General features: G+C 51.2%; 1 protein-coding gene across 22 annotated transcripts; it reads left to right on the top strand.

Annotated features, from left to right (window-relative positions):
* Positions 1 to 1,879: 1,879 nt before the first annotated feature.
* LOC138828279 (patr class I histocompatibility antigen, A-2 alpha chain-like) lies at positions 1,880 to 22,420 on the top strand. 22 transcript variants are annotated; one of them, XM_070024249.1, is made up of 8 exons: positions 1,880 to 1,993; positions 2,228 to 2,497; positions 2,711 to 2,986; positions 3,699 to 3,974; positions 4,102 to 4,218; positions 4,631 to 4,663; positions 18,267 to 18,314; positions 22,146 to 22,201. In XM_070024249.1, exons 1-8 carry the CDS (start codon positions 1,930 to 1,932, stop codon positions 22,184 to 22,186), a joined length of 1,125 nt encoding a protein of 374 aa, XP_069880350.1. In that variant the 5' UTR covers positions 1,880 to 1,929; the 3' UTR covers positions 22,187 to 22,201. The 22 variants fall into 22 exon arrangements, with proteins under 22 accessions (XP_069880350.1, XP_069880354.1, XP_069880348.1 ...); XM_070024253.1 differs by lacking the exon at positions 22,146 to 22,201 and adding an exon at positions 21,417 to 21,448; XM_070024247.1 differs by lacking the exon at positions 22,146 to 22,201 and adding an exon at positions 20,764 to 20,831.
* Positions 22,421 to 22,579: the final 159 nt, after the last annotated feature.

Here is a 22,579-nt window from a genome sequence, read left to right as displayed (position 1 = left end):
TTTTCCCCCCATTTTGATAGCTGGAGGTTGTCCTGCACTTGAACTGAGGGCCTGGACGCTGTCTCTGGAGGCTCTCTCTGAGCTTTTGTACTCAAGGCTAGCGCTCTACCATTTTTTGTCACAGCGCCACTTCCTGGCCTTCTCTTCCAAAAAACCCACACATTCCAAGCAGCTCAACAGTTTTATCTCTGCCCATTCATGAAGATGGGAGGTCTGTCCTATCAATTCCTTTGGTGTTGTAGAAGTTTCATGGTAAAGGTCTTTATTCTTCTTGGTTAGGTTTATTGGTAGGTATTTTAATATTAAAAAAACGTTTGGGGCTGTGATTGTTGCTTAGTGGTAGAGTGCTTGTCTGGCATGCATGAAGCCTTGGTTCAGTACAGTACCACATAAACAGAAAAAATCAAAAGTGGCACTGTGGCTGAAGTGGTAGAGTGCTAGCCTTGAGTAAAAAAAGAAGCTGAGGGACAGAGCCCAAGCCCTGAATTCAAGCCTCAGGAATAGCAAAGAAAAAAAAAGTTGGGGGCCAGTAGCTCACTCCTGTACTCTTAGGTACTCAGGAGGTAAGGTCTGAGGATCATGGTTCAAGGCCATCCTGCGCAGTAAAGTCCCTGAGACTCTTTTCTCCAATTAACCACCAGAAAACCAGAAATGAATCTGTGGCTCAAGTCTTACAGTGCTTGCCTTGAGCTGAAGAGCTCAGAGACAGCACTCAGGCCCACAGTTGAATCACCACAACCAAACAAAACACAAAACAAGATCAGTACACCCTATTCAACACCAAGGCCACAATCTCTATAATCATGAAGATGGTTCAGTATGGCTGAGATGGGCTGGATTCTGTCCATGAACTTCTTTTTGCTCAAGGTTAGCATTCTACTATTTGATCCATAGCGCCACTTCTGGCTTTTTCTTTTTATGTAGTACTCAGGAATTGAACCCAGGACTTCATGCATGCTAGGCAAGTACTCTACCCCTAAGCCACATTCCCAGCCCCAAGTCAAGTACTGTGAAGACCTCTTGTTGTTTTGGTCAAGGGGGATTGAGCTCAGACCTGGGTGCTCTCCTTGTGTTTTGATACTCAAAGCTAGCACTCCAGCACTTAGAACCCCAGCACCACTTCTGAGTTTTTGGTAATTAATTGGAGATGAGAGTCTCAGGGACTTTCCTGTCCTGGCTGGCTTTGAACCTCTATCCTCATATCTTTGCTTCCCAAGTAGCTAGGATTATAGGACATGAACCATTAGGTTTAAAGACTGTTTCATATCTAGAAGTTACTTTTTTTTTTTTTTGGCCTGTTCTGGGCCTTGAATTCAGGTCCTGGGCATTGTCCCTGAGCTTCTTTTGCTCAAGTTAGTTAGTACTCTAACACTTGAGCCACAGCCCCACTTCTGGCAATCTTGTATATGTGGTGCTGAGAAATGGATCCCCAGTTTCAAACATGCAAGGCAAGAACTCTACTACTAAGCACATTCCCAGCCCTAACAGTGAATAGTGACAGAACCCATATGATACAAATACCTTTGGGGTCGACATGAATGTGTGCAGAGATCATAGAAGCAAACGCTCTCAGAATCTCTGACTTGGCCCTCAGGCAAAACCTTAAGTGGCTGGGACAGAGTGCTGGTGCGGGGGTCAGGGACTAGGACGAAACCCAAGGTGCACGGACCTAGATGTCATCATCTCAGAGCCAGAGCTGCTCTGGGTGGGGCAGCTCAGCACTGGGGATTCCCAGTCTCCCCAGTTTCACTTCTTCTCCAACCTGTGTCGGCCGCTCCTGCCCGGACACTGGTGAAGTGGCATGAGCTCTCGCTGCTATTGGCTGTCGGGTTCTAGAGAAGCCAATCAGTGTCACTGGGGTTCCGGGTTCTAAAGTCCCCCGCCGAGCTACCTGCACTCAGATTCTCCCCGGATTCTGGGGTAGGGCTCATGGCGCCCGGATCCGTCCTGCGGCTGCTGTCGTGGGTGCTGGCGCTGACCGGGACCTGGGCGGGTGAGTCTGGGACCCGTGGGCAACACGAGTCCGCAGGGTAGAGCGAGGGGTGGCGGTGGGGTGAGGGCGCCGTCGGGGGGCAGGGCCCGGGCAGCCGCGTCCCCGTCCCCTCCGCCTGACCCGTCCTCGGGGGCCCTCGCTGGGCGCCGCCGGGGTCATTCGGACCCCCTTTGCGTCTCGAACCCCTTCCCCGCTCCCGCCGCTCTCCCGGCTCTCACCCGCGCCCGCCCGCAGGCCCCCACTCCCTGCGGTATTTCTACACCGCCGTGTCCCGGCCCGGCCTCGGGGAGCCCCGCTTCATCTCCGTCGGCTACGTGGACGACGCGCAGTTCGTGCGCTTCGACAGCGACGCCGCGAACCCCAGGATGGAGCCGCGGGCGCCGTGGGTGGAGCGGGAGCCGCCCGAGTACTGGGAGCGGGAGACAGGGAGGTGCAAGAACAACGCACAGATTAACCGAGTGAACCTGCAGACGCTGCTCGGCTACTACAACCAGAGCGCTGACGGTGAGCGACGCCGCCGGGTCGGAGGTCACGACCCCTCCCCGCCTCCCGCTGACCAGCCCGAGCCCCCGGGGTCTCAGGACTGAGGTTCAGCCCAGGCTGCGGGAGCTGCGGGGGGACCGGTACCCCGGGAAAGAGCCGCGGGGTGGGGCCGGTGTCCTCTCCGTGTAGGCCAAAGTCCCCGCGGGGCGCGGGCTGACCGTGGGGGCGGGGCAGCTTCTCACACAGTACAGAGAATGTATGGCTGCTACGTGAGCGCAGACGGCCGTCTCCTCCGCGGGTACGAACAGCACGCCTACGATGGCCAGGACTACATCGCCCTGAACGAGGACTTGAGCTCCTGGACCGCGGCCGACATGGCGGCTCAGATCACCAGGCGCAAGTGGGAGGAGGCCGGTGATGCAGAGCGCCACAGGGCCTACCTGGAGCACACGTGCGTGGAGTGGCTGCGCAGATACCTGGAGCACGGCAAGGAGACGCTGCAGCGCACAGGTACCAGGGCCCGGGGACTCCTCCATCTCCTGTGGAAGTCCCCCTCCACTCCCACAGCCAGAGAGGAAAAGGGACCCAGCCCACCACACCCCTTCCCCTGCCCAGAGAACCATGAGCCCCTGCCTTTCACATGCTGTGTCACACAGTGGCTCTGGAATCCACCTTGACCTCACAACAGTGAAAGTCACACTCTCTCTCTCTCTCTCTCTCTCTCTCTCTCTCTCTCTCTCTCTCTCTCTCTCTCTCTCTCTCTCTCTTTCTCTCTCTCTCTCTCTCTCTCTCTCTTTCTTCCCATCTTCCTCTCTTCCCTCTCCCCATTTCTCCATGCATGGAGGGGAAGCCTGTCCTGAAACAAGTGTGCAGCTGGTCCCTTCCACTCTGGCAGTGGTCCTGGGCAGCACCAGGAGGCTCTCAGCATTTGTCCTCAACCAGGACCCATTGTGGCTAAAACTCTCTTCCACATTTTTGGAGAAAGTGTCTCGTATCTCCACCCAGAACAGAGCAAAGTAACTCTTGAGAGATCAGGGGCTTCTGGCCATGGTGATCTCAACTCTGCAAGGTTTAGGAGATGATTCCAGAAGCCTAGTTCCACCCTGGATCATCCATCCCTGTCCCCACTCACTGTGCTGCATATCCTCAGCATGGTCAACTGACCTGCACGGTGGTCCAAGGGACGCAAGGATATGCATCTGAATTTCTGGGTTCTTCTCAGATCCCCCAAAGGCACACATCACCCTCCACCCCGCCTTTGAACATAAGATGACCCTGAGGTGCTGGGCGCTGGGCTTCTACCCTGCGGAGATCACCCTGACCTGGCTGCGGGATGGAGAGGAACAGACCCAGGAAATGGAGCTGGTGGAGACCAGGCCTGCAGGAGATGGAAGCTTCCAGAAGTGGGCAGCTGTGGTGGTGCCTTCTGGGGAGGAGCAGAGATACACATGCCATGTGCAGCATGAGGGGCTGCCTGAGCCCCTCAGCCTGACATGGGGTAAGCAGGGCTGAGGGCACAGAGCACAGCTGTGCTCAGAGACAGCAGGAGGCATGTGCAGCTCTAAGCAGGTAAGGACTGAGAGCTGGGCTCACAGCGCTCATCCTCCTTTCCCTTCTCTTCCCAGAGCCGCCTGCTCAGCCCACTAGTCCCAAGACTGTAATTTTCATTGTCTTGGGCATCTTTGCAGTTCTGGCTATTGTAGCTGTGGTGGTTTTTGTGCTGTGGAGGAAGAAGACTGGAGGTAGGAAGGTGGAGGTCTGAGTTCCTGGGCCACTTGTGGGTTTCAGGCCCCAGGCAGAAGTGTGAGCTGCACTCCTAATGGGAAGTTGCAGCACACTCAGGGCCTTCCCCAGCCTGACAGCTCCTCTTCTGTAAATCACCTGCAAAACGAAGGTCACAAAATTCCCCCTCCTGAGGGTGGTGATGGGAACTGATTGCAGCACTCAGGCCCACAGGGACTCAGGTGCCCACTGAGTCACACTCCAGGAGGTCCTGGGGTCTCTCTTCCCAACTGTTGCACTCCTCTCTCCTGATACTTCCTTGGTTCTATGGTCACATTTCTAGAAACTTCCCATGAGGTCAAGGCTAGGGCTTCATCCAGGCCCTCATGGCACTGCTCGTGTCCTGCCTCTCACATGGTGTTTCTCCTACAGGTGACAAGAGAGAAGGCTATGATAAGGCTGCAAGTGAGTGCCATGGGGGAGGAGGTGACCTTTGTTGTGGTGCAGACAGGACCTGTGGGAGCTCATGCACCCCGGAATTCCTCCAGTGACGCCTCTGTTCTCTAACCAGTTCCTTTCTTCCACCACAGGAGACGACAGTGACCAGGGTTCTGATGCTTCCCTCAGAGCTGAAAAAGGTGACAACCTGGAGACCCTAAATGGGGGGCAGGGCTGAGGCCCAGGGAGGGCTGTGTTGTAGTTGCAGGGTCTGTGCATTGGGTGTTAGTGGCCTGCTCAGAGTGTGTGGCTAACAGTGACTGATCTGCATTGTTGTGCGTGTTCTTTTCTCCTGCAGTGTGACACAGCTGCTTTGTGTGGTCTGAGAGGCACAGCATTTGTTCCTGCCTCTCCTCCTCCCTCCTGGGACATCATGAGCTCCTGACTTCTCTTCCTGTACCTGGGTTCTGACCGTGTCCAGGCTTCTGTGTGCTGTCAGCCTCCTGTGAGGAACTGAGGAGCCAGCCCAGCCCTGAGCACCAGGACCCTCCCCACACTGACCTGGGTCTCTTTCCCCTCCACCTGCTGCTCCAGCAGAGGCGGGGCCAGGGCTTCCCCATCCCTGACTTCACTTTCCCTTGCTCTGAGCTGCAGCTGCTTGCTTCCCCACTGATAAAGAGAATGTGGATGTGGGTCTGTGTTTCAAATTGTCATGGAAAAAGATTGAATAATTCAATGAATGAGTCCCAAAATTGAGATAGAAAATAAAAGATGATTAAATTCCAGAATCATCATGTATGCTGAGCTGTGTTGTGGGCGGGGCCAGGGTTAGCCTGAGAACAGGCAGGTGTGGATAGGAGCTCAGTCCATTCTGGACTGTCATGTATTCAGTCCTCACCTGGGTTGTCTTTCCTGCTCCTCAGTTGTGTTGTTTGCCTAGAACCTTCTCCATGGGCACCTATGATCAGAGGGGCTTTTCCTTTGTCTAGGACACAGCACAGACTGTGCAGGTGAGACTAGGCTCAGGCCTGAGTCCTCTACTAAGGCACCATCAGTTGTTCCTCCATACTTCTGTCCCTTCTTGTCATCCTGCATGAGCTGGTGTCTTGTTGGCCTTCTGGGTGTCCCTGTGACAGCAGCAGGGGTGTGTTCCTGTCACTGCCTCCCAAAGCACCAGGCAGCCTTGCACAGGGTGTGTGTGGTGAGGAGAAAGGCAATGTGAGCAGCTTGCTTTCCTGCTAGCACTGCTGCCTCCAGTGTGGGTCTGTGCTGTCCCCAGTGCCCTCAAGGGAGCCACCTGTGGGAAGAGCAGAGAGGAGGGATGTCAGGTTTCTCCTGTGAGCTCCCTTCCTGATGCTCTGCATCTGCTCTGCCCACCTTCCCTCCACCTGCCCTCAGCTCTGGTTAGTCCCAGCTCTGCTCCCACCCAAATTCCTGGATTGAAGAGCAGAGTCAGGAAGGGATTATGATCCCCATCTTGATTGGCTGAGAGGATCTGGAACTTAGTGGAGTTCATGTCCACATGTGAGTGTCGGGGCATTTCAAGGAGAATGGGTCATGAGGGCTCTGACCTACAGAGAATGTTATTAGGTGGTAGATTGTAAACCTGAACAGAGTCCTGGAAGCTAGTGCACTGTGGTAGTTAGGACTCCACGGTGTGTATGGTTCCTTGGGGATTGTGTTTTTCTCTGGACCCTGTTACTGCCCTGCTCTGCCTCCTGCTGCCATGAGAGGCGCTGTGCTTCCTGCTGTGCCCTGCCTTCCCTCTAAGGCTGACTTGGTCCTTTCAACCCTGACCAAAACACTAAGCTCAGCTTCATTCTCAGAAAGAAATTAAGACAGGAATCGCCTGCCAGACAGCAGGGCCTGTGCTCTGACTCCTTAACAATGTGGTTCTTAGGCCTTTGGCTTGTTCTGCAGATTGAATTTGGAATCGCTCAGAAAGTCAAAGGAGGTCAGAACTGTCATGCTTGTGCAGCATGTGTGCTAGCAGAAGAGACAGGTGGCAGGTGTGTAAGAGAGCAAGGAAGGACCATGACATGCAGGAGGAAGGCAGTGCTGCAGGACAGGTGACATGGTGTGGGCGTGGGGACAGAGCTGACTGTGGTACTAGGTGTTCATCATGACCTGGAGGGAAATTTTCTGAGTTGTGAAATTCACCAAAAGATATCTAGAGAACGTGTTGGTAAACTGGAGGATCTCCTTGTACAAAGTCCTTACCTCTTCTGTGGACTGTGCAGAGCTGTTGCTGAGTTGAGCTTTTGAGAAGAGACCTGAAGACAAGATTCTCACTTGAGGGATTTTTCTTTGTGTGTATGTGCTAGTCCTGGGGCTTGAACTCATGGCTTGTGTGCTGTCCCTCAGCTTGTTCTTGGTCAAGGTTACTGTGCTGTTTGAGTCACAGATTCCCTTCCTGCTTTTGGGAAATAAGAATTCCCCAGACTTTCCTATCAGTGCTGGTGTCAAGCCATGAATGGGAGAAGTCTGCCTCCTGAGTAGGTAGGAGTATAGCAGGGTCCACACTACCTGACTTTGATAGTGATTTTCTTTTTGTGTCATTCCTTGGGGCTTGAACTCAGGGCTTGGGCACTCAAAGCTTTTATCACTCAAAGTTAATACTCTACCAATTTGAGCCACAACATCACTTCTGGCATGAGCCACTTGCTCTCAGTTGAGATATATTTATTTATTTTCAGTTCTGGGGCTTGAACTCAGGGCCTGGGCACTGTCCCTGAGCTTCCTTTGTTCAAAGCTAGAAGTCCACCTTTTTAACCATACTGCCACTTCCAGCCTTTTCCATGTGGTTGGAGGAATCAAAGCCAGGGCTTCATGCATGTTGGCAAGCATTCTACCACTAAGCCACATTTTCAATCTCTGATATATATTTTTTTTTATCTCTGATATATATATATATATTTTTTTTTAAGTCGAAGAAGATGTTTACTGAAGAAGAAAAAAAAACGGTAGACATACAAATGTCCCAGAGTATAGGTTTAATCTATCCGGGCCTGTAGTTTCCAAATGTGACTACACGATGGCGATATAAGTCAGGCCTTTTTTTCTTTCTTTCTTTCTTTTTTTTGTTTAGTCCTGGGGCCTGGTCTCTGGTTCTGGGCACTGTCCCTCAGCTCTTCAGCTCAAGGCTAGCGCTCTACCTCTAGAGCCACAGCGCAACTTCCGGCTTTTTTTCACTTTGCTTATGTGGTGTTGAGGATTCAAAACCAGGGCCTCATGCATACAAAGCAAGCGCTCTACCACTGAGCCAAGTCCAAGTCTTCCCAGACCCAAGTCCAGCTTTTTCGTTGTTGGTTTGTTTTGTTTTGTTTTGTTTTTTATCAATGTAGAACCATATAAATAAGTGCTGAAACCTGACTCTGGTGGATTATGCCCAGTATCCTACACACTCAGGAGGCTGAGATCTAAGAATTCCTATTCAAAGCCAACCCAGGCAGAGAAGTCCATGAGACACATTTCCAATGAGCCATAAGAAAACCCAAGGAACTGCTGTGGCTAAAACTAGCCTTGAGCAAAAGAGCTCTGAGTTCAAGACTCAGAACAGATGTAAAAAACACCCCAAAAACAAACAAACACAACCCCTCCCCCATAGTACTGAGTAGGCAGGGAGATGTCAACTTTGGTGCTTGGAAACCTTTGGGTAAATACAGCCCTTTGGAGGCACAGGCCTCTGTTGCTTTGTACATGGCTGGTATTACACTCAGTTTATCTCATCCATTAAAATCTGTGTTAAGTCTTTGGGTCTGTTGGCCTTATCCCAATTTGGAGGTATGAGGCTGCATTGTGCTTCCCAGAATATTCACACAGCAAGTAACAAATTCATGACCCCTGTTCACTTTTTCTCAGTAAGTGGTTTGGATGCCATTGTGGTCAATTCCAATTTATACTCTCAACAGGTGCAGTGGCACCGTGGGTGGTAAAATCATTATTTAAAGCCTTTCTTGACATCTAATTTATGGATAGAACTAAAACATTCAGGTCTGAGCTAAGTGCTGGTGGCTCACATTACTAATTCTAGTCACCTAGGAGGCTGAGATTTGAAGATTGTGGTTTGGCATCAGCCTAGGTAGGGAAGTCCTGACGACTTCCATCCCCAGTTAAACCCCCAAAACCTGAAAGTGATCTTGTGAGTCAAGTGGTAGAGGACTAGCCTACAGTAAAAAGACTCAGGGCCCTGAGTTCAAGTCTCAGGATCAGCACACACACTCACACACACACACAGACACACACACACACACACACACACAGAATGTAATAAATCTCAAGCAGTTCAGAATGTACAAGAGTTCTCAGGGATGTTGAGAAGTGCAAGGAAAGGCAAGAGAAGAATCTGCGCAACTGGAAGGAGAGCTAGAAGGTCTTGGGGTTGTCATTTTCTCCACTTTGCAATGCAGACAACAGAACTCCTTCCTTCCAGCAACTAACATTGATGAAGTGTCCTCTGCCTGCCAACCCCTGGGCTGCACTGCACAGAATACAGGAAACCCCTTCTGTCAAGGAGACCTCTCTGTCCACATCTAGCTGGGCCAGTGTCCAGGGACAGGCCTGCCACCTGCAGGCTGCTCCCTGCTGTGCTGCAGCCCTGTGCAGGTCAGCTTGTGGTTCATTCTCCCCTTGGAACCCCTGAGCAGCTGTGGTCTCTTGGGCTCAGTGCACTCTCCTGCTGTCTCCCTAGTTCTCACTATCCTGGCCACCTGACCCCATCAGCCCCAGTTTGTCTGGCTTTGCAAAGTTCTCTTTGATAGGTTGGAACTTCTGTTCTAGAAACATATTTGCAGTGTCACACACAAATTCGGGTAGCTGCCCAGGAAAGGAATTTCCAAATGCTTCCCAGCTCTGGGTGAGTAATAAGTCTCAGCATTCCCAGAGTCAACCCGGAATTTGCACTTGTAGCATTATCAAACTCATAACACATTAGCATCATTCATTTCAGCAAAACACATTCTTCTGGTGCCAATGTGGTGAGGCCTGCCTGTAATACCAGGTGGGACAAGTATGATCAGAGGCCAGCATGAGCTGCATAGCAAGTTCAAGGCCAGTCGGTGCCACAAGGCTGAGTAATTTAAAAACAAATGAACAAACAAAACACTATTTTGTGGCTGACCTGGGTCTTTACCTCAGGGCCTAGGCACTGTCCCTGATTCTTTTCTCTCTCTCTCTCTCTCTCTCTCTCTCTCTCTCTCTCTCTCTCTCTCTCTCTCTCTCTCTCAAGGCTAGCACTCTGTAACTAGAGTCACAGTTGCACTTCTGGATTTGTTGGTAGGTAATTGAAGGTAATAGTCACAGATTTCTTGTTCAGGTAAGCCTCAAACTTCAATCCTCAAATCTCAGCCTCCTGAGTAGCTAGGAATACAGCTATGAGGCACCAGTGCCTCGGTGAATAACCAAGGGCTGTGGATGCAGCTCAGTGGAAGAAGACTTGTGCTAGGCTCTGGGTACAAATCCCAGCCTTATAAAAATGAAAGTAGAAGAAAATCCCCTCTGGAAGTGTATGTTATGACCCCATCAGTCTCTAGGGTTTGGCTCACCTAATGCAGTCATTTACACTGAGCTCTGATCTGAAGGAGATTCCCTGTGCCCTAGGGAAATGCTTCCCAATCCTTAAGCAATGAGACAGGAAGAAAGAGCAGAACCTGAGTACAGCAGCTGAGAGAGGAAATCTAATGATGTTCTGTGCTTAACATGCAGAGAGAACAAGAAAAGTGCCAGAATGTGTAAACAACAACAACAACAAAGAAACAAAAAACCCCAGCAATGACACGATACAGTATATTTTGCAAAAGAAGGCAGAACTCTGAGAACAGCTTCAGCGCTGCCTGTGTGGACAAGTGCTTTAAGAGGCAGCAAGCAGGACTAGCCCAGCAAGGCAGGTGGATGATGATGATCTGCTTCCTAACAATCCATGCCTGACACCTGCTCATCCTCACATGGTCTCTATGGACACATAACCCTCACCCATGTTCTAGCCAGACCCCGGGATTCCACCCCCACCACCATCCCCACCAACACCAGCAGCGCCAGCTCCAGAAGCAGAAGCAGGGACCCCGCGCCCGGGAGCACAGGCAGAGTGGAGCTTTGTTGGAGCACTGTTAAGGTCTGTTGGAGCATGGATCCTGCTAGGCCATAGCAAGCCCCAAGCTGAAAGTTTCTTTCCTCTAAAAGACCTGTGGTGTTGGCAGAGATTTTCCTTCCCTGCTGGAGTCCGTCCCCGCCCCATGTCCAGCTGCCTGGAGTGAAGGCCACCAGCCAGGCAGCTTGGAACCCACAAGGAGCAGCATTGGCTTGGGGTGTGGACAGCAGCTGCGGGCTGGGCGGGAGGCAGCAGGGAGGGCACGGCGCAACCCAGCCACTTGAGCGGGCTTGCTCGGCAGGGAGGCGAGGGCAGGGGCCGTGGGCGGCTGGAGTCAGCGGGAACCGACCTGCAGGCCTGGAGGAGGAGGAAGGCTACAGGGGCCTTAGTGAAAGTGAAGCTGGCATCTGCCTCTCAACAGCTCTGCAAAGCTGGCAACCAGGGCTGTGCGGGAGCCGCGACGCTAGAGGGCGCCACCCGCCCTCTTAAGGCCGGGCCGCGGAGGGGCGGTGTTTCTGGAGCTGGAACTCAGGTGTCCAGCTTGCTAGGCTGGTGCGCTCCCCCTTGACACTCACGTGGAGTCTTGACACTCACGTGGAGTCCTATTATATCTTCGTGTAAGTTTTTACATTTTGGGGAGGGAGGGGGAGATCCTGTCATGGGGGCTGAACTCTGGGCCTGGCACTGTCCCTGAGCTCTTCAGCTCAAGGCTAGCACTCTAGCACTTGAGCCACAGCACCACTTCCAGATTTTTTCTTTTTGCTTATTTGGTGCTGAGGAATCAAACTCAGGGCCTCATGCATGCGAGGCCAGCGCTCTACCAAGCGCTCTACCACTGAGTCACCTTCCCAGCCCCTTCAGGTAGTTTCTGAGAAACAGTCTCTTCAACTTTTCTGGTCAGGCTGGTCTCAAGCCTTGATACTTCTGCACTCAGCCTCCTGAGTAGTTAGCTTTATAATCATGACAATCAGCCAGGGGCTGGTGGCTCACAGCTGTCATCCTAGGCACTCAGGAGGTTCAGATCTGAGGTTGGTGATTCAAAGCCAGCCCTGAAAAGAAAGTCTATGAGACTCTTATCTCCAAAAAAGTACTAGAAAAAGCTGAAGTGGACTGTGGTGTAAGTGTAGACTGCTAACCTAGCCTTGAGCCAAAGAAGCTCAGGCACAGTGCCAAGGCCCTCAGTTCAAGCCCCAGGAAGGAGAAAATATATAGTAATGTAAATGAAATAGTACAAGTTACACTATATTAATACCTTTTAAATGAAATATAATATGATTTATTTTATAATACTGTGAATTAGTTAATGCTGAGGGATTAAAATGGTTGTTTTATGTGAAGTATATCTTACTGAGATTACTAAGAAAACTATGCACTGGCTAGGCACTGCTGGCTCACTCTTGTAATCATAGCTACTGAGGAGGCTGAGATGTGAGGATCATAGTTCAAAGCCAGCCTGGGCAGTAAAATCTGAGAGATTTCATCTTCAAGTAACCAGTAAAATGGCTGGGCTCAACTTGTGGCTCTAGTGGTAGAGTGCCAGCTAGGCAAGCAAGCTCAGTTTGTAAGAAGGCCTAGGTTCCAGACAGATGGAGAGAGGAGAGAAGAGGGAGAGAGAGACTGAGAAAGACAAAGAGACAGTGACAGAGTGATAGAGATAAGTACAAGATCTCCTGCTTACCTCCTGTTTTAGTGAAATGTGTCAGCCTTTGCTGCCTTGAGTAGACATCATGCTGTGAGATGTCAGCATGGAAGCAGGGGCAGCATTACTTAGCTGGCTCTGGGCCTGGCAGAACTTCAACCCAGACTCAGGGCAGCCCCTGAAGCAGTGTGGGCCAGCAGGTGTGAGGACACATGCCTGTAATCCCAGTACTGGGGAGGTGGAGGCAGGAGGAATGAGTTCAAAGCCAGCCTGGGCTTCATACTGACACATTCCTGGCTGGGGGTGGGAGGAGGAGGAGTGTAATCTAAGCAATGTGGAACAAGGAAGTGCAGGGACTAAAGCCCTGCCCTCCCAGAGGCCTGGCCTGCACCAAGCTAACCTTGAAATGTTTGGGTTAGAGTGCTTTAACTGCACTGATAGTTTGACTTCAAAACCTAGCAAAGTAGGCAAGAAACTTTAGCAACCAAAAGAACAACCGGGCACCAGTGGCTCACGGCTGTAATCCTAGCTACTCTGAAGGCTGAGATCTGAGGATCACGGTTCAAAGCCAGCCTGGGCAAGAAAGTTGGAGAAACTCTAAGTGGCGTTGTAGCTCAAATGGTAGAGCGCTAGCCTTGAGCTGAAGAGCTGAGGGACAGTGCCAAAGTCCAGAGTTCAAGCCCCACAAGGACAAAAAGAAAAAGAAAAAAAGAAAGTAATACAATCTCCAGTGAGCACCTTTGATATGCAAATTATCCAACCCACCTGATTCAATTGCTGAGACCCTACTTGCCTCAGGGCCAAAGAGCAGCCAACTAAAGGCTCCTTAACCCTGAGAGCTACAGAGGATTCACACAGGCTGATTCCAACCGGTTCCTTTTCCTTCTCTTCCTTTTTTTTTTCCTTTCTTTTCTTTTCTTTCTTTCATTCTTTTTCCCCCCCATTTTGATGGCTGGATGTTGTCCTGGACTTGAACTGACTGTCTGGACACTGTCTCTGAGCTTTTGTACTCAAGGCTAGTGCTCTATCATTTTGTGTCACGGCGCCACTTCCTGCCCTTCTCTTCCTAAAAACCCACATATTCCAAGCAGCTCAACAGTTTTAACTCTGCCCATTCATGAACATGGGAGGTCTGTACTATCAATTTCTTTGGTGTTGTGTAAGTTTCATGGTAGAGGCTTATTGGTAGGTACTTTATTTATTTTTTTTTTTATTTGGGTCCGGTCATGGGGTCTGAACTCTGGGCCTGGGAGCTGTCCCTCAGCTCTTCAGCTCAAGGCTAGTGCTCTACCACTTGAGCCACAGCGCCACTTCCAGCTTTTTTCTTTTTGCTTATGTGGTGCTGAGAAATAGAACCCAGGGCCTCAGGCGTGCAAGGCAAGCACTCTACCACTGAGCTACCTTCCCAGCCCCTTGGTAGGTATTTTAATATTAAAAAAAGTTTGGGGCTTTGAATGTTGCTTAGTGGTAGAGTGCTTGCATGAAGCCTTGGTTCAATACAGTACCACATAAACAGAAAAAGCCAGAAATGGCACTGTGGCTGAAGTGGAAGAGTGCTGGCCTTGAGTAAAAAAAGAGGCTCAGGGACAGAGCCCAAGCCCTCAATTCAAGCCTCAGGTCTAGAAAAGAAAAAAAAAATTGGGACCAGTGGCTCACATCTGTAATCCTAGCTACCACGGAGGCAAGGTCGGAAGATCATGGTTCAAGGCCAGCCTGGGCAGGAAAGTCCCTGAGACTCTTTTCTCCAATAAACCACCAGAAAACCGGAAATGAAACTATGGCTCAAGTCTTAGAGTGCTTGCCTTGAGCTGAAGAGCTCAGAGACAGCACTCAGGCCCACAGTTGAAGCACCACAACCACACAAAACAGAAAACAAAACAAAACAAGACCAGTACTCCCTAGTCAACACCAAGGCCACAATCTCTGTAATCCTGAAGATGGTGCAGTATGGCTGAGATGGGCTGGATTCTGTCCCTGAACTTCTTTTTGCTCAAGGTTTGCATTCTACTACTTGATCCATAGTGCCACTTCTGGCTTTTTATGTAGTGCTGAGAAATTGAACCCAGGGCTTCATGCATGCTAGGCAAGCACTCTTCCCCTAATCTACAATCCCAGCCCCAAGCCAAGTACTGTGAAGGCCTCTTGTTGTTTTGGTCAAGGGGGATTGAGCTCAGACCTGGGTGCTGTCCCTGAGCTTGTATACTCAAAGCTAGCACTCCAGCACTTAGAACCCAGCACCACTTCTGAGTTTCTGGTAGTTAATTGGAGATATGAGTCTCAGGGACTTTCTTGTTCTGGCTGGCTTTGAACCTCTGTCCTCATATTTTTGCTTCCCAAGTAGCTAGGAAAAAGGACATGAGCCATTAGGTTTAAAGACTGTTTCATATCTAGAAGTTATTATTATTATTTTTTGGCCAGTTCTGGGCCTTGAATTCAGGTCCTGGGCACTGTCCCTGAGCTTCTTTTCCTCAAGGTAGTTAGCACTCTAACACTTGAGCCACAGCACCACTTCTGGCATTCTTGTATATGTGGTGCTGAGAAATGGATCCCCAGTTTCAAACATGTGAGGTAAGCACTCTACTACTAAGCACATGCCCAGCCCTAACAGTGAATAGTGACAGAACCCATATGATACAAATACCTTAGGGGTAGACATCAATGTGTGCAGAGATCATAGAAGCAAAGTCTCTGAGAATCTCTGACTTGGCCCTCAGGCCAAACCTTAAGTGGCTGGGACAGAGTGCTGGTGCGGGGGTCAGGGACTAGGACGAAACCCAAGGTGCACGGACCTAGATGTCATCATAGAGCCAGAGCTGCTCTGGGTGGGGAAGCTCAGCACTGGGGATTCCCGGTCTCCCCAGTTTCACTTCTTCTCCAACCTGTGTCGGCCGCTTCTGCCCGGACACTAGTGACGCGGCCACTCCTATCGCTTCTATTGGCTGTGGCGTTCTAGAGAAGCCAATCAGTGTCACTGGGGTTCCGGGTTCTAAAGTCCCCAGCGGAGCTACCCGCACTCAGATTCTCCCCAGATTCTGAGGCTGTGCTCATGGCGCCCGGATCCGTCCTGCGGCTGCTGTCGTGGGTGCTGGCGCTGGCCGGGACCTGGGCGGGTGAGTCTGGGACCCGTGGGCAACACGAGTCTGCAGGGTAGAGCGAGGGGTGGCGGTGAGGTGAGGGCGCCGTCGGGGGGCAGGGCCCGGGCAGCCGCGTCCCCGTCCCCTCCGCCTGACCCGTCCTCGGGGGCCCTCGCTGGGCGCCGCCGGGGTCATTCGGACCCCCTTTGCCTCTCTCGCGTGCCGAACCCCTTCTCCGCTCCCGCCGCGCTCCCGGCTCTCACCCGCGCCCGCCCGCAGGCCCCCACTCCCTGCGGTTTTTCGAAACCGCCATGTCCCGGCCCGGCCTCGGGGAGCCCCGCTACATCGAAGTCGGCTACGTGGACGACACGCAGTTCGTGCGCTTCGACAGCGACGCCGCGAACCCCAGGATGGAGCCGCGGGCGCCGTGGGTGGAGCGGGAGCCGCCCGAGTACTGGGAGCGGGAGACAGTGAGGTGCAAGGACTATACACAGATTAACCGAGTGAACCTGCAGACCGCGCTCCGCTACTACAACCAGAGCGCGGACGGTGAGCGACGCCGCCGGGTCGGAGGTCACGACCCCTCCCCGCCTCCCGCTGACCAGCCCGAGCCCCCGGGGTCTCAGGACTGAGGCTCAGCCCAGGCTGCGGGCGCTGCGGGGGGACCGGCACCCCGGGAAAGAGCCGCGGGGTGGGGCCGGTGTCCTCTCCGTGTCGGACAAAGTCCCCGCGGGGCGCGGGCTGACCGTGGGGGCGGGGCAGCTTCTCACACCATCCAGACCATGTTTGGCTGCGACGTGAGCGCAGACGGCCGTCTCCTCCGCGGGTACCACCAGGAAGCCTACGATGGCCAGGACTACATCGCCCTGAACGAGGACTTGAGCTCCTGGACCGCGGCCGACATGGCGGCTCAGATCACCAGGCGCAAGTGGGAGGAGGCCGGTGTGGCAGAGCTCAGGAGGGCCTACCTGGAGGGCAGGTGCGTGGAGTGGCTGCGCAGATACCTGGAGCACGGCAAGGAGACGCTGCAGCGCACAGGTACCAGGGCCCGGGGACTCCTCCATCTCCTGTGGAAGTCCCCCTCCACTCCCACAGCCAGAGAGGAAAAGGGACCCAGCCCACCACACCCCTTCCCCTGCCCAGAGGACCATGAGCCCCTGCCTTTTACATGCTGTGTCACACAGTGGCTCTGGAATCCACCCTGACCTCAAGACACTGAAAGACACACACTTTCTCTCTCTCTCTCTCTCTCTCTCTCTCTCTCTCTCTCTCTCTCTCTCTCTCTCTCTCCTCTCTCTCTCTGTCTCCCCATCTTCCTCTCTTCCCTCTCCCCATCTCTCCATGCATAGAGGGGAAGCCTGTCCTGAAACAAGTGTGCAGCTGGCCCCTTCCACACTGACAGTGGCCCTGGGCAGCACCAGGAGGCTCTCAGCATTTGTCCTCAACCAGGACCCATTGTGGCTAGAAGTCTCTTCCACATTTGTGGGGAAAGTCTCTCTTATCTCCACCCAGGACAGAGCAAAGTAACTCTTGAGAGATCAGGGGCTTCTGCCCATGGTGATCTCAACTGAGTCTAGGACTCTGCAAGGTTTAGAAGATGATTCCAGAAGCCTAGTTCCAGCCTGGATTATCCATCCCTGCCCCCACCAGCTGTGCTGTGTATCCTCATCATGGTCAACTGACCTGCACGGTGGTCCATGGGAGGCAAGGAGATGCATCTGAATTTCTGGGTTCTTCTCAGATCCCCCAAAGGCACACATCACCCTCCATCCCACCTCTGAACATAAGATGACCCTGAGGTGCTGGGCGCTGGGCTTCTACCCTGCGGAGATCACCCTGACCTGGCTGCGGGATGGAGAGGAACAGACCCAGGAAATGGAGCTGGTGGAGACCAGGCCTGCAGGAGATGGAAGCTTCCAGAAGTGGGCAGCTGTGGTGGTGCCTTCTGGGGAGGAGCAGAGATACACATGCCATGTGCAGCATGAGGGGCTGCCTGAGCCCCTCAGCCTGACATGGGGTAAGCAGGGCTGAGGGCACAGAGCACAGCTGTGCTCAGAGACAGCAGGAGGCATGTGCAGCTCTCATCAGGTAAGGACTGAGAGCTGGGCTCACAGCGCTCATCCTCCTTTCCCTTCTCTTCCCAGAGCCGCCTGCTCAGCCCGCCATTGCCAACACTGTAATTTTCATTGTCTTGGGCATCTTTGCAGTACTGGTTATTATAGCTGTGGTGGTTTTTGTGCTGTGGAGGAAGAGGACTGGAGGTAGGAAGGTGGAGGTCTGAGTTCCTGGGCCACTTGTGGGTTTCAGGCCCCAGGCAGAAGGGTGAGCTGCACTCCTAATGGGAAGTTGCAGCACACTCAGGGCCTTCCCCAGCCTGACAGCTCCTCTTCTGTAAATCACCTGCAAAACGAAGGACACAAAATTCCCCCTCCTGAGGGTGGTGATGGGAACTGATTGCAGCACTCAGGCCCACAGGGACTCAGGTGCCCACTGAGGTCACACTCCAGGAGGTCCTGGGGTCTCTCTTCCCAACTGTTGGACTCCTCTCTCCTGATGCTTCCTTGGTTCTATGGTCACATTTCTAGAAACTTCCCATGAGGTCAAGGCTAGAGGTTCATCCAGGCCCTCATGGCACTGCTTGTGTCCTGCCTCTCACATGGTGTTTCTCCTACAGGTGACAAGAGAGAAGGCTATGATAAGGCTGCAACTGAGTGCCATGGGGGAGGAGGTGACCTTTGTTGTGGTGCAGACAGGACCTGTGGGAGCTCATGCACCCCGGAATTCCTCCAGTGATGCCTGTGTTCTTTAACCAGTTCCTCTCTTCCACCACAGGAGACGACAGTGACCAGGGTTCTGATGCTTCCCTCAGAGCTAAAAAAGGTGACAACCTGATGACCCAAAGTGGGGGGCAGGGCTGAGGCACAGGGAAGACTGTTATGGTTGTAGGTCCTATGGATTGGGGTGTTAGGTGGCCTGCTCAGGGTGTGTCCTGATGTGACTGATCTGAATTTTTTCTACAATGAGATACAGCTGCTTTGTGCGGCACTGAGAGGCACATATGTTCCTGGAGAAGCCCAGGATACTGCAACACAGTAATTCTGGGGCTTGAACTCAGAGCCTGGGCACTGTCCCTGAGCTTCTTTCACTCAAGGCTAGCACTCTACCACTTGAGCCACTGCACCACTTCTGGCCTTTTCTGTTTATGTGGTACTGAGGAATCAAAGCCAGGGCTTCATGCATGCTAGGCAAGCATTCTACACTCTAAGTGAGAGGCAAGGCTGAGGCATAGGGAAGGCTGTGTCATGGTTGCAGGGTGTAAGGACTGGGGTGTTAGGTGGCCTGCTCAGAATGTGTCTCAGTGACTGATCTCTCCTTCAGTGAGAAATGACTTCATTGCATGGGACTGAGATGTATGCTTGTTCCTGCCTCTCCTCCTCCTTTCTGGGACATCAGGTGCTCCTGACTTCTCTTCCTGCACCTGGTCTGTTTTCTCAGCCATGGACTGATTCTTCCAACATGAACTTCTTGAACAAGCCCAGGAGCAGCTAGATAAAGGGTGACTGGGGATAACCATCTTTTCCAGCCCCGTGGTTGCCCTCTAGTGGACATTTGGGGAATCATGAATGCATTTGTTCCCACACATTTCCAAGAAATCCTTCCTCCTTCAAGTTTGTTACCCATTTTACAATCTTGATCTTTCCAAGTCACACCTCCCAGGGTGGTGTGTTGATCTCCCAATGCCTTGCACCTCATTCCAAGCCATCACTGTTGGTAACTTGGATGTTTTCCTTGCTGGGCCCTGCCTGCCATGCTGTAGATTACCAGTGTCCCCTGTCAAGTTCATAGTGATACTACCTGGCCCCTCTTCTCAAGCATGTATTAGTAACCTAATCCAATGAGGATCTGGTCCAAAATACTGTACCTGTCAAGGTATCAGCAGTAGTCAAATGGCACATCCAGTAGGAAATCCAAGGATAATCCAATAGAATGAGTTCTTTGTCAGTTGTGGGGCTTGAACTCAGGACCTGGCCACTGTCCCAAATCTCTTGCTCAGGGTAGTGATTTACCACTTTGAGTTACAGTGCCACTTCTGGTTTTATGGTGGTTAACTGGAGATAAGACTCACCAAGGACTTTCCTACCAGGGCTGGATTTTACACAATTCTCAGATCTCAGCCTCCTGAGTAGCTAGGTTTACATGTGTGAGCCACCAGCACCTAGCAAATGGAATGGCTTTTTTTACAATTATATGAGCAAAGTTAGAAAAAAGAAAAAAGATCCTAAGGTACCTTGTGAAAAGCAAAATGTTACCCTCTCAGTAACTGTGGTCTCTGATAAGGATTCAGATAGTCTCCACTGGAGACAGCTGAGGGATGCATACTCTTACTCTTCCCCCAAGGATTTTTTTTTGGGGGGGGGGCAGTCCTGGAATTTAACTCAGCCCTGATGTCTACCCCCTACCCCCATTTCTTTCCCACCAGTATCCCAAATTTTCTCCATATGGAACTACCACTTATGAGGTCTCCACCACTCTCCTCATGGCACTCTGATAATTACCAATTTGTTCTCATTCTCCAATAACAAGCTCCACAAAGGACGCATTCTATCCTTGCCATTTAGCAGTGATTGGCAACAAATGCTCAATGCCCAACATGTTCAAAGGGTGAACGAATACTTGATTATAGTATATCCATCTACCTTGGTTACAACAGCGCAATACGACAATGTGTAACTTACCTAGGGCTACAGAATCTTTCTCTATTGTATTAGTAGTATCTGGCTGTTCCAGTCCTTGAGAGTAGGAACTTTGTTCAATTTCTATTGTCCCAGAATTTAACATTTGGCATATACTGTTTCCAACAAACTTGTGTTGACCATACTGATTTTAAAAAGAAAACAAAAACAACCACCAGCTGGGTGCTGGCTTCCATCTGTAATCCCAGCTACTCAGGAGGCTGAGATCTGAGGATTACTGTTGGAAGCCAGCCTGGGCAGAAAAAGTTCCCATGAGGTGCTTATCTATAATTAACCACTCAAAAATCTGGAAGCCCCACAACTGACAAAAAAAAAAATCCAGAAGCTTAGATGATTAAACTGCCCTGGAACATACATAACTACCAGCTCCAGAACCAAGAATGGAACCTAGTCTGGCAAAAGGGAATGGGATGGTTTCAATGAAGTTCTAGCATAGGAAGAGAAGCCCTGTCTTCTCTGGGCTGGAGTTCTCCAGACCTCACTGGCTAAGTATCCACATAGTAGACATGACTGACCCAGGCAAGGAAGCTCAGCTGGCATGGGCAACTGAACCCTGGTTTCTCTTGGCCTTTCAGTTTCAACAGAAGCTTCTGGCACTTGTTGCATCATGTCTCCCACCCCTTCCTGATTGTCTCTTCACATGGTGCTTTTCCTCACATTACTTTCCTGTCAAGTCCAAGTCACGGATAGCGCCTGGAAGTTCATCTGATGGGACTACCTTTTGTCCTGTCTCTAGCTCCCCATGCCCATCCAGCACCTGGTCTCTCCATCCTTAGCCTCAGCCCCTCCCATGTCCTCCCCTGGTAAAACAAGAGCAGAAGATAATACACAAGTGAGAAGCAGCTGAGGAGGAAGCAGGAGTACCAACAATCCTGCTTTTCCTTTCTTCCCTTGAAGACGTGAACATAATATCCACGCCTGCAACAGAGAAATCCCTGAGCACCTCTGAACATCATGAACTCTCAAGGGAAGCTCAGCTGGCCTTCATCTGTGAGGCTAGAGTCCCAATGCAACTCAACTTTTTCCAACCAGACCTTTTTTTCTAGCACATTCTGAGTAACCTTCAAGCACATTCACAGACTAGCAGTATTTAAACTTTCCACTGGAGTGTAAATTCCAGTACTTAAGTCCTCACCGGCACTAACAGGAGCAGGAAGGTGCAGGAAGGAATGGCTAAAATACCTCAGCCTGTCTTTAATGTAGTTTCCTTTGTTCTTTGGTTGACAAGGTTTCTGCGGGCATTAGAGAAACTTCCCAGTGATACAGGTAAAGTGAAAAAGGAATCTAGTAGTACTCCCTCTCCATCTTGCCTCTCCTCAACAGTCAACCTGTCAAGCTATGCTTTTTGCTACCAGCCAACCTAGACAATGCCGTGACAATCAATACTACAAAGTCCATTTTCCTCTTTCTCCAGGAATTCAACCTAAATGTCTAGCTTTGGTTGCTTCACAAGGGAGATCTTTGCTGAAAGACAGATGCCTCTCTAAGGTGGTGCTACCTGCCAACTCTGGCTCAGATTCTACAGTGGGCCATCTTTGCTCTATTTCCAGACCAGACTAAATAGGTCATAGGAAGTTGGTTCTGTGCTGTCCACTAGCTCCAAGACCTGTAAATAATGAAACTTAACAGAACCCTTAAAGGGCTGTTCTGTGCAAATCATAAATGTTCACACAAGTTGTGTGCTAGCTATTAAGTCTCTACTCATGCACATTTAATATTCTTATAAGCAGGTGGGTCTTAACTAAAACTTTATATAAATAGGAAGTCCTAGAATTATATTGTATGAGACTCTGGACATAGAAAACATTATACCTCACCTTGGGTGCCCTTTGGGGTCTTGACTATAAGCTTTGGCCAAGCCTTGCTTGTGCATCTTTACACATTCAGTGTTTATCACCTTCTAGGCACATAGTAAGACTCTCAATGAATATTCGTTGAATTTGATAATTTCCTACAGAAACTTCATTTGAGCCGGGTGCTGGTGGCTCACACCTGTAATCCTAGCTACTCAGGAGGCTGAGATCTGAAGATCGCGGTTCAAAGCCAGCCTGGACAGGAAAGTTCTGGAGATTCTTATCTCCATTAAACCACTTGAAAACTGGAAGTGGTGCTGTGACTTAAGCAGTAGAGTGCTCGCCTTGAGCTGAACAGCGCAGGGACAGCGCCCAAGCCCAGAGTTCAAGCCCCACGAACGACCCCCCCAAAAAAAACCAAAAAACTTCATTTGGACCTCAGCTCTGAAGACTCCTTCCAGAAGATCCTGGTATATCCCAGGTGTGCCAGCAGGGGGCACAAAGGGCTACTACTCAAATCAGAGTGGAGGACACAAACTACACAGGAGGTTTGGATTGAGGCCTCCTGTCCTCATGGATGGGGTGCGCAGCGGAGAGT

The sequence above is a fragment of the Dipodomys merriami genome, unplaced genomic scaffold (genome assembly GCF_024711535.1).
Source record: "Dipodomys merriami isolate MVZ:Mamm:240054 unplaced genomic scaffold, mDipMer1.0.p SCAF_16, whole genome shotgun sequence".
In the NCBI taxonomy this organism is placed as follows: domain Eukaryota; kingdom Metazoa; phylum Chordata; class Mammalia; order Rodentia; family Heteromyidae; genus Dipodomys; species Dipodomys merriami.
The sequence above is the reverse complement of the archived record's forward strand: the minus strand, read 5'-3'. Positions and strand labels throughout refer to the sequence as shown.